This window comes from Drosophila ficusphila, unplaced genomic scaffold (assembly GCF_018152265.1).
Source record: "Drosophila ficusphila isolate 14025-0441.05 unplaced genomic scaffold, ASM1815226v1 contig_414, whole genome shotgun sequence".
NCBI lineage: Eukaryota > Metazoa > Arthropoda > Insecta > Diptera > Drosophilidae > Drosophila > Drosophila ficusphila.
In genome coordinates this window covers 5380549-5394267 of record NW_025064328.1, presented here as the reverse complement: position 1 = coordinate 5394267, position 13719 = coordinate 5380549, and the positions used below count along the sequence as shown (strand labels likewise).

Below are 13719 nucleotides of genomic sequence, written 5' to 3'. Positions count from 1 at the left end.
TGTTTAGGCTTTACAATCCCTAAAAGTATGCTTGCTTAGTCACGTAGTTTATTACACATATGTATGTATCTACAACGAGTCGGTTGCGTTGAGGATCCACTTCCGCAAAGCGGGCACATCGGCATAGACTCCCGGCAGCAGATTGGAGGCGCAGGCGTAGCCCCAGGAGACGATGCCCACCTGGGTGTTGCCATCCACCACCAAAGGACCGCCGGAGTCGCCCTGGCAGGCGTCCTTCTTCTTCTCGTAGGCGCACACCATGCTGTCGTAGATGATCTCGCCGTACTTGTACTCCGTGGAGGCACACGTCTGCCAGTCCACGATGTCCACATAGACCTCCTGGAGGATCGTCGGCAGGGTCATGCACCAGAAGTAGCACTTGGAACCCCAACCGGTGACCACAGCAGTGGTTCCCGTGGGCGGCGTCTTCTCGGCCAATTCCACGTAGCGAATGTCCTCGGTTTCCTCAACCTCCTCGGCCAACTTGAGTATGCCCACATCGTACTCCATGGTCTTGGAGTTGTAGTTCTCGTTGTAGGTCAGAGCGCGGACAGCCACCACTCGCCCGCCGGAGTTGTAGATGGTGGAACCGAGGCGAACGAACACCTTGGACACCTTCCTGCCCACCAAACAATGGGCGGCCGTTAATATTGTATCTTTGTCAAGTATACTTCCACCGCAGAAATGGCTGCCCTTCTTGGTCTGCAGGGAGACCTGGTAGGGATGTGCTCGAATAGTGGTGTCCTCGCCACCCACAATGCGGCCCTCGCGCTCGAAGGGATCGCCATTGGAAACGCCAACGGAGCCGGCAAAGGCAGAACCCACGGCCAAACAAATCAGAAGAGCCACTAATCCCTGCATTCTGGAAAAATACTGAGCTATCAAAGAACTGCGACCAACATTTATAACCTTCTATCGTGTCTGGGGAAAAGTGATCGAGTGGGTGGAATGTGACCCTCGAGTGGACAGCTGACAGTATCTTTCGATCTTTTGAGCCCAGGAATTAGCATACTCTGCACTTCGGAACCAAAATAATCCAGTCAGCACGTTCCTTATCAATCGGGTCTAACTATCCATCAAAGAAGGCGCACGAAATGTGGAGCACCAGTCAAAACTGGGAAGTCGGCACTTGAAGAGGTGTTATTAGATATAGATTGCTGTTCTTTCTGACCTTGTTGTTGGCAATGTCTAAGCGATTAGGTGAGCTTCCAATAAGACACACCTTTGTTGTGTTTTCCGACAATGCGATGACACCAATAAGACTTGCCATTCATATAATATTTATGATCCAAAATTGGAAGGCCAGTTGTTAAAGTCACGTTTGGTATAATATAAAAGTAAATAAACGTATTTTCGGAGTTGTTTCGGTAATAAATTAATCAAATATTTATTCTTAAAGGAATACGCTTAATTTTTATATAGCATTATTACTAATAGATATAGAAAATATATCGTTCTTGGATTCTTAAAGCCTGAGTAATTGGATGAGTATTTCGCAAGGCACTCCTTTACTTAATTGACTTTCAATGGAAATTTCAAATACTTTTTAAAGGTAAAGGTGGTTCCTACGACCTGGAATTCCCGAAACTAGGTTATATAACCCACTGACAATTTTTAATGGCTCATTAAAAAAACACCAATTAAACCGAAAGTTGCAAAGGCGATGTCACACTGGAAATACCCAGAAAATTAAGGGGTGTCAATATCAACGAACCTCTTTCACCCAATGAAAACCACAATTTCGCAAAGTAAAATGGCGTGAATCAACCGCAAAATTTCCAATGAATTTTTTTTTTATATATTAAATCAAATTGATAACAAAATTTGCTATAAACAACTTTATCAACAAAACAATTCCACGTTGCTCAATGTTTTTTTTTTATTAATTGCTTGCTTAGTTTTGTTGCTTAATATGAAATAATCAAATCCCTTACGGTCAATCGTATTTAAATGCCATTTCATATAGCTAAGTATTATATTTCACAAGTCACGTTCCAATAAAACGTACAACTTCCAGTGTCCAAATCTGCGAAATCTTATCTGTTTCCCTATTTTGCGGCTAATTAATCTTCCGCAGCTGTCCAGACCATCACTCAACTTATCAATGGAAGATGGAGTGGAGCTGCGGCCACGCGATGTACTCCAGGCTGATTAGATACATCGCTCCTGGCCAAATATTTACCTCAAGCCACTTGAGCCCATTGAAATCGCTGGAAGTCGCAGAAGGCACGTCGAGTTATCTAATGTGAATACCCGTGAACTTTACAGGAGATAACGACTGCGACGTCAGCAAGCTCAAGAACTACCTATTGTTTATCTATTCGATAGTGTAATAAGATTTTATTACCCAAGTTTGGATAACCAAATTCAGGCGTTAATAAACTTTAAAGGGTCAGTTTCAAAGGCAAAAGAATTGGAATTTCTTAAAAAGGGATTCCTTTAATTAGGAATTTATGATAATTGGTAAAAAAAATCAATCTAAAGTCCTTTAAACTTAGTTGATTTATTAAAATCTTTACTTTGGGTTCTTTTCTAACAGGTTGTACGAATACTTGTATATTTTTTCTACCTACGTTTATAGTGCTAAAAACTATTAAATAATAAACTTAAAAGAAAACAAAAGTACACAAAGATTACGTATAGTATTGCAAAGTTTTATTGAAGGGTTTTTGACACATTCGCCATAAGGATTGTCTGCTTAAATGCTGTTAGCAGTGCTGATCACCCAGGAGCGGAGCACAGCAACATCGGCGTAGACTCCCGGGTAGTTGGAGTAGGCGCATCCATATCCCCAGGAGACAACGCCGACGAGGACTCCACCGGAGACCAGTGGGCCACCGGAGTCTCCCTGGCAGGCGTCCTTGCCGCTGGCAGCAGCGCAGATCATGGTGCTCCTGATCTGGCTTCCGTATCCGTAGGTGGAGGAGGCGCAACGGCTCTGGCTGACGATGTTCACGTTCACGTACTGCAGCTGGGTGGGGATGGAGCTCGAGCCGGAGGACTGGGTGCCCCAGCCGGAGACGGCGGCGCTGGCTCCGTTGGCCGGGTTGTAGGTGGCCAGACCGATGGCCTTGATGTTGGAGCTGAAGCTCAGGGAGCTGCTCAGGCGGATCACGGCGATGTCGTTAACCATGGTGTTGGCGTTGTAGCCCTCGTGGTTCCTGAAGGAGGCCACCTTGGCCACGACGCCGCCGGAGCTCCAGTAGGTGGATCCAGCACGAACCTGAAGGACGGAGGCGGAAACGGACTGCAGACAGTGGGCGGCGGTCACCACGATGTTGGCCGAGTAGATGGATCCTCCGCAGGAGTGGCTGCCACTGCGCTGCAGGGAGATCTGCCAGGGGAAGCTGCTGATGGTGGTGGCGGAGCCTCCAACAATGCGGCCATCCAGCTGGGGCAGGAGTCCCTCGGGAATGGTGCCTCCCAGGGCGCAGGCAACAGCAGACAACAGGATCACGAACTTCAGCATGGTGAGCACGGCTGGCAAGTGGTTACTTACATGCTCCGAGTCAAACCTTTTATACTGCCAACGGATCTTATCTTCCCGAACTCAAGGGCTTACAACTGCCACGCAATCGGGCCAAAAGAAAAGAGAAAGGGAGAGATAGAAAGAGAAAGAGAGAGAGGGAAGTAAGCTGATTCAATTGCGTTTTATTTGAAGTGTTTGTCTGGGCCTAAACCTCATCGGCGGTCCTCTCGATCCACTCGTGGAAGTGGGCAACGTCGGCGTAGACACCGGGGTACCTCACATCGCCGCATCCGTAGCCCCAGGAGACCACGCCCACGAGGCGGTCGCCGGAGACCAGCGGGCCACCGGAGTCACCCTGGCAGGCGTCCTTGTTGGCGGCGTAGGCGCAGATCATGGTGTCCTTGATCTTGCTGCCGTAGCCGAACTCGCTGGAGCGGCAACGGGAGACGTCCACGATCTTGAGGTCGACGGCCAGGAGGTGGTCGGGAATGGTGCTGCCACCGGACTCGGTGGTGCCCCAGCCGGAGACGACGGCGGTGGCGCCCTCGCGCGGATTGGAGTCGGCGATGCGGATCTCCCGGATGCTGGAGCGGAAGCTCAGGTCGGACTCGATGCGGATGATGGCGATGTCGTTGACCATGGTGCGGGAGTTGTAGCCCTCGTGGTTGCGGAAGGCGCGGACGGAGTGCAGGCTGCCGCCGGAGCGCCAGTAGGTGCTGCCTACGCGGATCTTGATGTCCTTGGCCTCCACCGACTGCAGGCAGTGGGCGGCGGTGATGACGATGTCGTGGGAGTAGATTGAACCGCCGCAGAAGTGCGATCCGTAGCGCTGCAGCGACACCTGGTAGGGATGGGCCTCGATGCTGGTCTCGTAGCCGCCGACGATGCGTCCGTCCAGCTGGGGCAGGAGTCCCTCGGGAACGGTGCCTGCGAAGGCGCAGGCCACAACGGAGAGGAGTACCACGAATTTCAGCATTTTGCTAATTACAATACTGATCCGCGGATCAGCGGCCCTTATATACAAGCAGCGAGGCGCAGATCTCGACTTGATTGACAGCGATAGCTTCGCCAAAACTGTGGCGTCATTTGCCCCGAAAGATATGGCCAGCAGAACTTGAGAACTAATCAGCTTATCAGGCGGCGGCCACTCCACTGCGTTATCCTCCTCGACCACGAGGGATCTCCCCTTTCCGCTGATTAGGAGACACTATCGCCAGATAGCGAGCCCTATAAAAGCGCGCAATTCTGTTCAGGGGGCATCCATTCAGTTCGCACCATGCTGAAGTTCCTGATCCTGTTGTCGGCCGTCGCCTGCGCCCTGGGAGGCACCATTCCCGAGGGTCTCCTGCCCCAGCTGGATGGCCGCATCGTCGGCGGCACCGCCACCTCCATCAGCAGCTTCCCCTGGCAGATCTCCCTGCAGCGCAGTGGCAGCCACTCCTGCGGAGGATCCGTCTACTCGGCCAACGTGATCGTGACCGCCGCCCACTGCCTGCAGTCCGTGTCCGCCTCCTCCCTGCAGATCCGCGCTGGTTCCTCCTACTGGAGCTCCGGTGGTGTCACCATCGGCGTCTCCTCCTTCAAGAACCACGAGGGATACAACGCCAACACCATGGTCAACGACATCGCCATCATCAGGCTTAAGAGCAACCTGAGCTTCAGCTCCAACATCAGGGCCATCGGTCTGGCCAGCTCCAACCCCGCCAACGGCGCCGCTGCCTCCGTCTCCGGCTGGGGCACCCAGTCCTCCGGCTCGAGCTCCATCCCCACCCAGCTGCAGTACGTGAACGTGAACATCGTCAGCCAGAGCCGTTGCGCCTCCTCGAGCTACAGCTACGGCAGCCAGATCAAGAGCTCCATGATCTGCGCTGCTGCCAGCGGCAAGGACTCGTGCCAGGGAGACTCCGGTGGCCCACTGGTCTCCGGCGGAGTCCTGGTCGGCGTTGTGTCCTGGGGATACGGCTGCGCTGCCAGCAACTACCCCGGTGTCTACGCCAGCGTGGCTGATCTCCGCTCCTGGGTGGTCAACAACGCCTAAGCATTTTGCGAATTAAACTAAATCTGAACATACCCGGTCTTTGTTTATTTCTTTGGAGGTGTCTCTCCACAGAATCCAAGCAGTAATTGGGCTCTCAAATTAGAATCAATTTTATGGGTTGACTTAGTTAAGAGTCCAGCATAAACGAAAGTTTAACAAAATCTATTATAAAATCCCAAATCATTCAATTAAGAAGTTGATTAAGGCCATAACCGTCTATTATTTACATTTATGGTCAACCATTTAATTCAAAGTCTGAAAGTTTACGGAAAATTATTCGGAAGGATAGAGGACTAAACTAACAATCTGACCTGGCAAGCCCAATAGGAGAAGTCAGTCTAATGACTTTCTAATTAAAACAAGAAAAAAAGCTAGCTTCGGCAAGTCGAAGCTTATATACCCTTGCAGACATATTTGATGAATGCTCATCAAATGCATAAAGGATAAACAACATCGAAGCTATGACGATATTAGTATAAATTTTTTAGCTATATGATATAGTTGTCCGATTTTGATCAAATTTAATTCGTAATTCAAGAGTCGTTAGAAAACTCTATATTTCCAAAATGGTGCTTGTCTGATGAAAAACAACGATGTTATAATTTTATTTCTGTTATTTCTATATAGATTTTTCTATATGATAACGGATTTAATGAAATTTTTTTTTTTATTCAAGGGCTATTATTAAACTCAATATTTTGAAAATTATGCTCGTGGGATTAAAAACAACGACGTTATAATTTTTTTCCATTATTTATATACCTATTTTTTGATCTTTCCTATGGCAGCTATATGATAGAGTTATCCGATTTTGATAAAATTTAATTTGAAATTCAACAGCAGTTAGAAAATGCCATCTGGAAAAAATCAAGTCGATCTGATCAAAAACAGATGTCTGAGAATTTTTAAATTCGTACTCTCGTATTGGAGCTATCCGATATAGTCGGCCGATCCGGCCCGTTTCGACTTATATACTGCGTGCAATAATTACACAACTTTTGGGAAAGTGTCAGCAAGATAGCTTTAAAACTGAGAGACTAGTTAAAAGGGAAACGGACAGACGGACAGACGTATTTCGATTCAGATCGTGATGCTGATCAAGAATTTATATGTGGTCTGGGGTGTCTCCTTCACTGCGTTGCAAACTTCTGTCTGAAATTATAATACCCTTTGCTCTGCAAGGGTATAAAAACAAAAGTATTATTTTTCATTGCAGTTTTTTATAGGTTTGAAGAGAGCATAAACTATATGCCGCTCCTATAGGCGAAAACCAAAACCAATTTATAGAAGAAACATAATATTTCTGATTTTAACATACAAAAAAAATATAATAAAATATTTTTTTAAGGAGTATTGGTTTTTGAAAAAATTTTTTTGTCTTGTTGAATATCATTTTAAGAATTTCGTCTATAAAACTGAAAAATTTGACTGCCGATTCATCTTAATATAAATATATATAATATTATGATATATATATTTTTAGGGATCGTAGTTTAACCAATTTTCAAGGTTTCTATATTTTTCAAGAATGTCGAGCCGATGCTTAGTGAAAACCTCGCATTATTTTATCCAAATACGTTCTGGGGAAAGCTTTAAAAGCTTATACAAGTAGTTCTATAGGTATTTCTGGACGAAAAAGTGGCATAACATTGTCAAAAGTATGTTCAATAATGTCCATAAAGTTCAAACAAATTGCCTTATCCCTATTTGGGAAATAAAGCCGCGATATGTATATTAATTGATATTTATATACATTTTAACTCCCTGAAAATGTGTATGGACCATTAAAATATAAACAATGTTGAGGAAGAGTAATAACACTGTGCGACAAAATTTAACGAAATGTTTGTTTGAGTTACTTTTTTGATTGTTTTCGGTTAAGGGGCATAAGTTATGCACAAAAATATTTATGCCACCTTCTAAGTGATAGGATTTCTTTTTTTATGATAAATTTTATGAAATTATTATTATGAAAATATTTAACTCAAAATATTATTTTTTTTTTACTTCCAATAAACTATTATTTTTTTTAAAAGTGAAATTTTTTTCTGATTTTTTTGGCTTTTTCAGAGGCATCCTCGCGTAACAAGTTCCATACGAAGTCGCCCAGAGTATAGAGCTGGGAGAAAAAATTTTTAAAGCATTGTGATAAAAGCCTAACGGTATATTTGCTTAATATATTTTAACTAATAGATATTGAACTTGCATAAAACGCTTATAACGGTGAAAAAATATTTTCCCAATATGGTATTATAAGGCTGTGAAATATGCAAAAACACGCATTTTTGGGACCTTTGAGTGTGCGTAGAAGCTGATTGGCTATTGATATTAACAAATCCAAAAACTTGTATTCTTATTTTGACTAGTAGAAGTGAAAAATAAGAAAAAATCAACTCAAACATTTTTTTGTCGCACAGTGTAATCCATAGGTATATTTCTAATCCCGTTTGTCGGACTAAGCCAGAAGATTACGGCTAAAGCACACTATAATCCGACTACAGTTCCCAATATAAAAACGGATAGTTAATATTCAACAAGTTCGTTTTATTTTGCAAGGTTCTTAGGCGTTGTTGATCACCCAGGAGCGGAGAGCAGCGACATCGGCGTACACTCCAGGGTAGTTGGAGTAGGCGCATCCGTATCCCCAGGAGACAACACCGACGAGGACTCCACCGGAGACCAGTGGGCCACCGGAGTCTCCCTGGCAGGCGTCCTTGCCGCTGGCAGCAGCGCAGATCATGGTGCTCTTGATCTCGCTTCCGTATCCGTAGGTGGAGGAGGAGCACACCGACTGGCTCACGATGTTCACGTTGACGTACTGCAGCTGAGAGGGGATGGAGCTGGATCCGTAGGACTGGGTGCCCCAGCCGGAGACGGAGGCAGCAGCACCGTTGGCGGGGTTGGAGCTAGCCAGACCGATGGCCTTGATGGTGGAGCTGAAGGTCAGGGAGCTGGCAAGCTTGATGATGGCGATGTCGTTGACCATGGTGTTGGCGTTATAGCCCTCGTGGTTCTTGAAGGAGGAGACCTTAACGGTGACTCCACCGGAGCTCCAGTAGGTGGATCCAGCGCGGATCTGAAGGACGGAGGCGGACACGGACTGCAGGCAGTGGGCAGCGGTCACGATCACGTTGGCCGAGTAGACGGATCCTCCGCAGGAGTGGCTGCCACTGCGCTGCAGGGAGATCTGCCAGGGGAAGCTGCTGATGGTGGTGGCGGAGCCTCCAACAATGCGGCCATCCAGCTGGGGCAGGAGTCCCTCGGGAATGGTGCCTCCCAGGGCGCAGGCAACAGCAGACAACAAGATCACGAACTTCAGCATGGTGCGAATCCAATGAGTTGCTTTCTGAACCGGACACCTCTTTTATAGGGGGTTCCTATCTGTGTGCCGAAAATTAATCAGAACTTTCAATTATTATTATCTTTTGCGTAGTAGGAAAAGCCAAAAAAGTTTTGGTTCAAGTGGCCGGCAGATGTTCCTCCACTCCAAAGTCCCATGCTTCCTAATCAGAAAGCAAACAAGAATATTAAAAGTCTAAGCGAGCAAATAAATATTCAAGTTAGTTATCAAAAGGACCCCGACTCAAAAAAGAAAGTCACGAGATCATTGCCTACATTTATACCATGTATATATTCCTGTAAGACATCTTGGCCAAGTCAACGACTTCTTATTGCCCTTAACTTATCAATATCTCGATGACTTAAAGGCTTTGTCGGTTGGGAAATTGATTAGGGGTATCTTTTCTGAAATGTACGAATTTTTGTGGTCTAGTCATTCAGCTCGATTTTTTGATACCCTTGCACAGAGTATTGAAATTTCAGTTAGAAGTTTGATAAGCAACTTGGGAGATCATTTCTAGCCTTCCATTTGATTTTAAGAAATCTAAGCCTTTTAGGTTGTCTACCTTTCCAAATGATTTCTTGCTATTGAAGACCGAAATCGGGGATCTATATCTTCTGACTTCCATTAAATTGTGCGTTGACACGTCCCAAATAAAGAATACAACTAATACAATGTTGCGACAACTAAAGAAACATAAACTGTTTAAATCTTTTTTTAGGTCAGCACCTCTAAAAGGACTCTTGTGGATGAGCGCGTCGGCATAGATATTTATCAAAACTAAATTTATATAATACTACTCAAATCTATCAGCTAACAGCTCAGGAATTTGTGTGGTCACTTGGACGGACCTGTTCTGGGTTTTCCAGGCACGCTTTTGATAAAAATAATTGAAAGTTCTGATTAAATCGCGGCGCAAAGATAGGAACCCCCTATAAAAGAGGTGTCCGGTTCAGAAAGCAACTCATTGGATTCGCACCATGCTGAAGTTCGTGATCTTGTTGTCTGCTGTTGCCTGCGCCCTGGGAGGCACCGTCCCCGAGGGACTCCTGCCCCAGCTGGATGGCCGCATCGTCGGAGGCTCCGCCACCACCATCAGCAGCTTCCCCTGGCAGATCTCCCTGCAGCGCAGTGGCAGCCACTCCTGCGGAGGATCCATCTACTCGTCCAACGTGATCGTGACCGCCGCCCACTGCCTGCAGTCCGTGTCCGCCTCCGTCCTTCAGATCCGCGCTGGATCCACCTACTGGAACTCCGGTGGAGTCACCGTTCAGGTCTCCTCCTTCAAGAACCACGAGGGCTACAACGCCAACACCATGGTCAACGACATCGCCATCATCAAGCTTGCCAGCTCCCTGACCTTCAGCTCCACCATCAAGGCCATCGGTCTGGCTAGCTCCAACCCCGCTAACGGTGCTGCTGCCTCCGTCTCCGGCTGGGGCACCCAGTCCTACGGATCCAGCTCCATCCCCACCCAGCTGCAGTACGTCAACGTGAACATCGTCAGCGAGTCGGTGTGCGCCTCCTCCACCTACGGATACGGAAGCCAGATCAAGAGCACCATGATCTGCGCTGCTGCCAGCGGCAAGGACGCCTGCCAGGGAGACTCCGGTGGCCCACTGGTCTCCGGTGGAGTCCTCGTCGGTGTTGTCTCCTGGGGATACGGATGCGCCTACTCCAACTACCCTGGAGTGTACTCCGATGTCGCTGCTCTCCGCTCCTGGGTGATCAACAACGCCTAAGAACCTTGCAAAATACAACGAGTTTGAGTATAACTCTGTGCTTCAGCTTTTATTTGGGTGGGACAATTAATCATTAATGGCGGGCGGCCGAGTTCCAAAGTCGGCTCTTCGTCTGGACGTTGTTCTTGTCACTCCTGGTTACTGGACGAAGATGAGCAGCATCTACAATATCCCTGAAAGTACAAGGCTTTTATTAAACTGAATTTTTTAATTTGTAGTTAATTACTTGAACTCCTCGTAGCTTTGAGTGCTATAAACAGCCCTTAGTTTTGCATCATTGCGTAGTTCATAAAGTTCTCCATCCCGGATGCACTTCAGGCAGCTGTCCCGCAGCCGAATAATCTCCTCGGGCGTTATCTTCCATTCCTCCATGATGATTACTTTTAACTCAATTTGTATGTCTCAGTTTCCAATCTTGGAAACTAGTTTGTTTGACAAAGGTTACCTAGGCAACCTGGTTTTGGTCTAAGACCAATATTGCTTCGTGTAGAGCAGGCCAACGCTTTCCGGGAGTATCAATAATACCTGCGATAAGCCGCTATTAGCCGGCGATTACTTTTACAGCCCAGCGAAGAGTCCCGTCATGAAGTGGTTTCATGGGCAGATACTAGCAGTTTGCACTTGGCTTTCGACATGACTGCTTACGGCTTAGTTGTTTCGGTTTTGGTCCTCCTGCTCCTCGGAGAGGCGGCGAGTGCAGACGCCAGTGGACGGATAGTGGGCGGCGATGACCAGGTGATTCGTAACGCCCCTTGGCAGGTGTCCATTCAGATCAGTGCGCGTCACGAATGCGGCGGAGTCATCTACAGCAAGGAGATCGTCATCACGGCTGGACACTGTCTGCACGGGAAGTCGGTGACCCTGATGAAGGTGCGCGTGGGAGCACAGAACCACAACTACGGCGGAACATTGGTTCCCGTGGCGGCGTACAAAGTCCACGAGCAGTTTGATTCCACGTTCCTGCACTTCGACATTGCTGTGTTGCGTCTTTCCACTCTACTGACCTTTGGCCTCTCTACGCGAGCCATTAATTTGGCCAGGGTGAGTCCCTCCGCCGGATCAACGGCCACCGTCACCGGTTGGGGCAATACGGATAATGGTGCCCTCGCCGAAACCCTTCAGAAGGCCCAGCTGCAGATCATCGATCGAGCGGAGTGTGCCTCACTGAAGTATGGCTACGGTGCTGACTTTGTGGGCGAGGAAACTATTTGTGCTGCCACCACTGACGCGGATGCCTGCACAGGTGACTCTGGTGGTCCTCTGGTGGCCAACAGCCAGCTGGTGGGCATTGTATCCTGGGGCTACGAGTGTGCAAACGAGAACTACCCCGGTGTCTACGCCGATGTGGCCATCTTACGGTCCTGGATTGTCAAGGCAGCGAATGCCATATAAACGGGCTATTCAAAATAAAAAGCATGTTTAAAAATCCAAAATTCAAGCTTGAACACTTACTCGCCCCGCCCCCCAGGTGGAATCGAACCACTTCGACGCTAATCGACTACGGATTTGAAGTCCGCACCCCGGACCACCGAAGCTCAGTGGGGCATTCGACATGGTAAAAGGTACCCTATTTATTCGCAAGCTGTGCTGAAAAAGCAGTTGGGAATTTTAAGAGTGGTTACAGATCAACTTACTTCCGTTTAAAGTGAAAAAAAAAGAACAAAACAAAATACGTGAAATATATAAAAAGGGATATCGTTTATTACAAAATATAAACTCAGAGAATCAGCATAATTCATTTATGGAATGCAACTAGCAAATGCATACAGATTAGTTATCGCTTTCACAGGCGACATCAATACCATTGAGGACTTATGGATTTTAACAAAAGATCAAAAGGTTAGGTTAATTCATAATAGTTGGCCGGCCGGAGTCCGCATCACTTGCGTGGCTGCTGGATGTGGATCTGGGGCTTCTGCTGCACTGCAGCCGGGGGCTTGGGGGAGTGGGCCACCTGGGCAGAGGCGGGCGTAAAGTCCGTGTTGCCCTTGACGGGAGCACCGCTCACCGATCCCGAGTTCACGGCTATGGGTTGCTGTAGGTAACAGATAAGTTATTACAATTCTCAGTAAATTATATTAGAGCACGACTCACTGTAAGTCCAGTGCAGTCCTCTGCGTCCTTGGGCGCACGCTCGGCCGTGGGCGCCTTGTGCTGCACAATTCGCATGCCTCCTGCCTTCACTGAAATCAAAAACGACAACGAAATATTAATTAGTCAAATAAGGCAAATAGAAGTGAAGACCAACTAGTAATTATGTCAATTATAGGAAATATTCCCTATATTTTATACACTTTTAAGGAGGTAGTCTAACTCTATTGATTGGTAGCAATTAATGATTATCTTAAGGTTATAAAATAAGGCTAACAGAAACAGTTGGCTTGAACTAGCCAACCTTTAAATGAAACCTGGGCATCTAATGGCTCTGGTCAGAAAATATATATAAAGTTTGACCAATCTTTACTTCATTTAAGCAAGCTGACTAACATTTAAAACTCCAATGCAAGGGTATAGAACATTTTAGGTCAAAATGCAACTGACGTCAGCACAAAGTGAAAATTATTTTTGGAAGCAATGCCTTTAAGTGTGTGTATGTGTGCGAGTTGTTTGTTTACTTATCAGCTTTGGCCGAAACAGGTTAAGATACTGATAAGGTTTGTAGATATTGTGGCAATTGATAGGATTTGGTGCTTTATTAATTGCCAACGGGGCAATCGTAGATTTCTTATTGGATTCTCAAAAAAAAAAAAGCGTAAAAACACAACATGCCAGCACACAGACACACACAACTGCAAGATAACTTACATGCAGGTGGGTGTCCAGCCACAAGATTGGGTTGTTCATCTGCCATTTTCTCTATTTTTTTAAGCTAGAAATTGGAAAACGTTTATTTTAAACAAGTAGCAATATTTGTTTAAGATCCGTGGGCTTACCTCTAGTTTATTTGTAAATAAATGCGCGGCACCGCTGTGTTTTGCTTTTGCGTTCTAATTTTGACACGTCCGTTTGTTGCCTATCGATAATTTGTGACTCGATTTTACTGCTGCAGTAGCGCAGCTGCAGCAGAGCGTTCACACTGGCAATATACAACTCACATGATGTTGAAAATTGTCCCCAAAAAAATATTTAT

General features: G+C 46.5%; 9 protein-coding genes and 1 non-coding gene across 10 annotated transcripts; 3 read left to right on the top strand and 7 right to left on the bottom strand.

The window, feature by feature from the left end:
• Window positions 1-26: 26 nt before the first annotated feature.
• Window positions 27-894, bottom strand: LOC108086381 (trypsin theta). Its single transcript, XM_017183282.2, has one exon. The coding sequence runs from the start codon at window positions 859-861 to the stop codon at window positions 70-72; it is 792 nt and encodes a 263-aa protein (XP_017038771.1). The 5' UTR covers window positions 862-894; the 3' UTR covers window positions 27-69.
• Window positions 895-2633: 1739 nt separating this feature from the next.
• LOC108086467 (trypsin alpha) lies at window positions 2634-3488 on the bottom strand. The gene has a single exon (XM_017183394.1). It carries the CDS (start codon window positions 3467-3469, stop codon window positions 2699-2701), a length of 771 nt encoding a protein of 256 aa, XP_017038883.1. The 5' UTR covers window positions 3470-3488; the 3' UTR covers window positions 2634-2698.
• Window positions 3489-3631: 143 nt separating this feature from the next.
• LOC108086472 (trypsin epsilon) lies at window positions 3632-4473 on the bottom strand. The gene has a single exon (XM_017183398.1). It carries the CDS (start codon window positions 4443-4445, stop codon window positions 3675-3677), a length of 771 nt encoding a protein of 256 aa, XP_017038887.1. The 5' UTR covers window positions 4446-4473; the 3' UTR covers window positions 3632-3674.
• A 260-nt stretch (window positions 4474-4733) lies between these two features.
• Window positions 4734-5539, top strand: LOC108086469 (trypsin beta). The gene has a single exon (XM_017183396.1). The coding sequence runs from the start codon at window positions 4746-4748 to the stop codon at window positions 5505-5507; it is 762 nt and encodes a 253-aa protein (XP_017038885.1). The 5' UTR covers window positions 4734-4745; the 3' UTR covers window positions 5508-5539.
• Window positions 5540-8030: 2491 nt separating this feature from the next.
• LOC108086411 (trypsin delta) lies at window positions 8031-8837 on the bottom strand. Its single transcript, XM_017183313.1, has one exon. It carries the CDS (start codon window positions 8827-8829, stop codon window positions 8068-8070), a length of 762 nt encoding a protein of 253 aa, XP_017038802.1. The 5' UTR covers window positions 8830-8837; the 3' UTR covers window positions 8031-8067.
• Window positions 8838-9817: 980 nt separating this feature from the next.
• On the top strand, window positions 9818-10622 carry LOC108086410 (trypsin delta-like). Its single transcript, XM_017183312.1, has one exon. The coding sequence runs from the start codon at window positions 9828-9830 to the stop codon at window positions 10587-10589; it is 762 nt and encodes a 253-aa protein (XP_017038801.1). The 5' UTR covers window positions 9818-9827; the 3' UTR covers window positions 10590-10622.
• Window positions 10623-10638: 16 nt separating this feature from the next.
• LOC108086421 (coiled-coil domain-containing protein 103) lies at window positions 10639-11028 on the bottom strand. The gene is made up of 2 exons (XM_017183323.2): window positions 10816-11028; window positions 10639-10762 (listed from the first exon to the last, which is right to left on the bottom strand). Exons 1-2 carry the CDS (start codon window positions 10959-10961, stop codon window positions 10663-10665), a joined length of 246 nt encoding a protein of 81 aa, XP_017038812.1. The 5' UTR covers window positions 10962-11028; the 3' UTR covers window positions 10639-10662.
• Window positions 11029-11210: 182 nt separating this feature from the next.
• LOC108086412 (trypsin iota) lies at window positions 11211-12022 on the top strand. Its single transcript, XM_017183314.1, has one exon. It carries the CDS (start codon window positions 11223-11225, stop codon window positions 11979-11981), a length of 759 nt encoding a protein of 252 aa, XP_017038803.1. The 5' UTR covers window positions 11211-11222; the 3' UTR covers window positions 11982-12022.
• A 25-nt stretch (window positions 12023-12047) lies between these two features.
• Window positions 12048-12134, bottom strand: Trnastop-uca. The gene has a single exon. It is a non-coding gene; the product is annotated as a tRNA-Sec (tRNA).
• Window positions 12135-12259: 125 nt separating this feature from the next.
• LOC108086420 (death-associated protein 1) lies at window positions 12260-13647 on the bottom strand. The gene is made up of 4 exons (XM_017183322.2): window positions 13523-13647; window positions 13395-13458; window positions 12684-12772; window positions 12260-12624 (listed from the first exon to the last, which is right to left on the bottom strand). Exons 2-4 carry the CDS (start codon window positions 13438-13440, stop codon window positions 12469-12471), a joined length of 291 nt encoding a protein of 96 aa, XP_017038811.1. The 5' UTR covers window positions 13441-13458; window positions 13523-13647; the 3' UTR covers window positions 12260-12468.
• Between the last annotated feature and the right edge of the window lie 72 nt (window positions 13648-13719).

Coding starts and splice junctions, on each gene's coding strand:
- LOC108086421 (XM_017183323.2), bottom strand. CDS start 10,961: ATGGAGGAATGGAAGATAACGCCCGAGGAGATTATTCGGCTGCGGGAC. Junction 10,763..10,815: donor CAAAGCTACGAGGAGTTCAA/GTAATTAACTAC, acceptor TTGTACTTTCAG/GGATATTGTAGATGCTGCTC.
- LOC108086412 (XM_017183314.1), top strand. CDS start 11,223: ATGACTGCTTACGGCTTAGTTGTTTCGGTTTTGGTCCTCCTGCTCCTC.
- LOC108086420 (XM_017183322.2), bottom strand. CDS start 13,440: ATGGCAGATGAACAACCCAATCTTGTGGCTGGACACCCACCTGCAT. Junction 12,773..13,394: donor GGCTGGACACCCACCTGCAT/GTAAGTTATCTT, acceptor TTTTGATTTCAG/TGAAGGCAGGAGGCATGCGA. Junction 12,625..12,683: donor AGGACTGCACTGGACTTACA/GTGAGTCGTGCT, acceptor TGTTACCTACAG/CAACCCATAGCCGTGAACTC.
- LOC108086410 (XM_017183312.1), top strand. CDS start 9,828: ATGCTGAAGTTCGTGATCTTGTTGTCTGCTGTTGCCTGCGCCCTGGGA.
- LOC108086381 (XM_017183282.2), bottom strand. CDS start 861: ATGCAGGGATTAGTGGCTCTTCTGATTTGTTTGGCCGTGGGTTCTGCC.
- LOC108086472 (XM_017183398.1), bottom strand. CDS start 4,445: ATGCTGAAATTCGTGGTACTCCTCTCCGTTGTGGCCTGCGCCTTCGCA.
- LOC108086469 (XM_017183396.1), top strand. CDS start 4,746: ATGCTGAAGTTCCTGATCCTGTTGTCGGCCGTCGCCTGCGCCCTGGGA.
- LOC108086411 (XM_017183313.1), bottom strand. CDS start 8,829: ATGCTGAAGTTCGTGATCTTGTTGTCTGCTGTTGCCTGCGCCCTGGGA.
- LOC108086467 (XM_017183394.1), bottom strand. CDS start 3,469: ATGCTGAAGTTCGTGATCCTGTTGTCTGCTGTTGCCTGCGCCCTGGGA.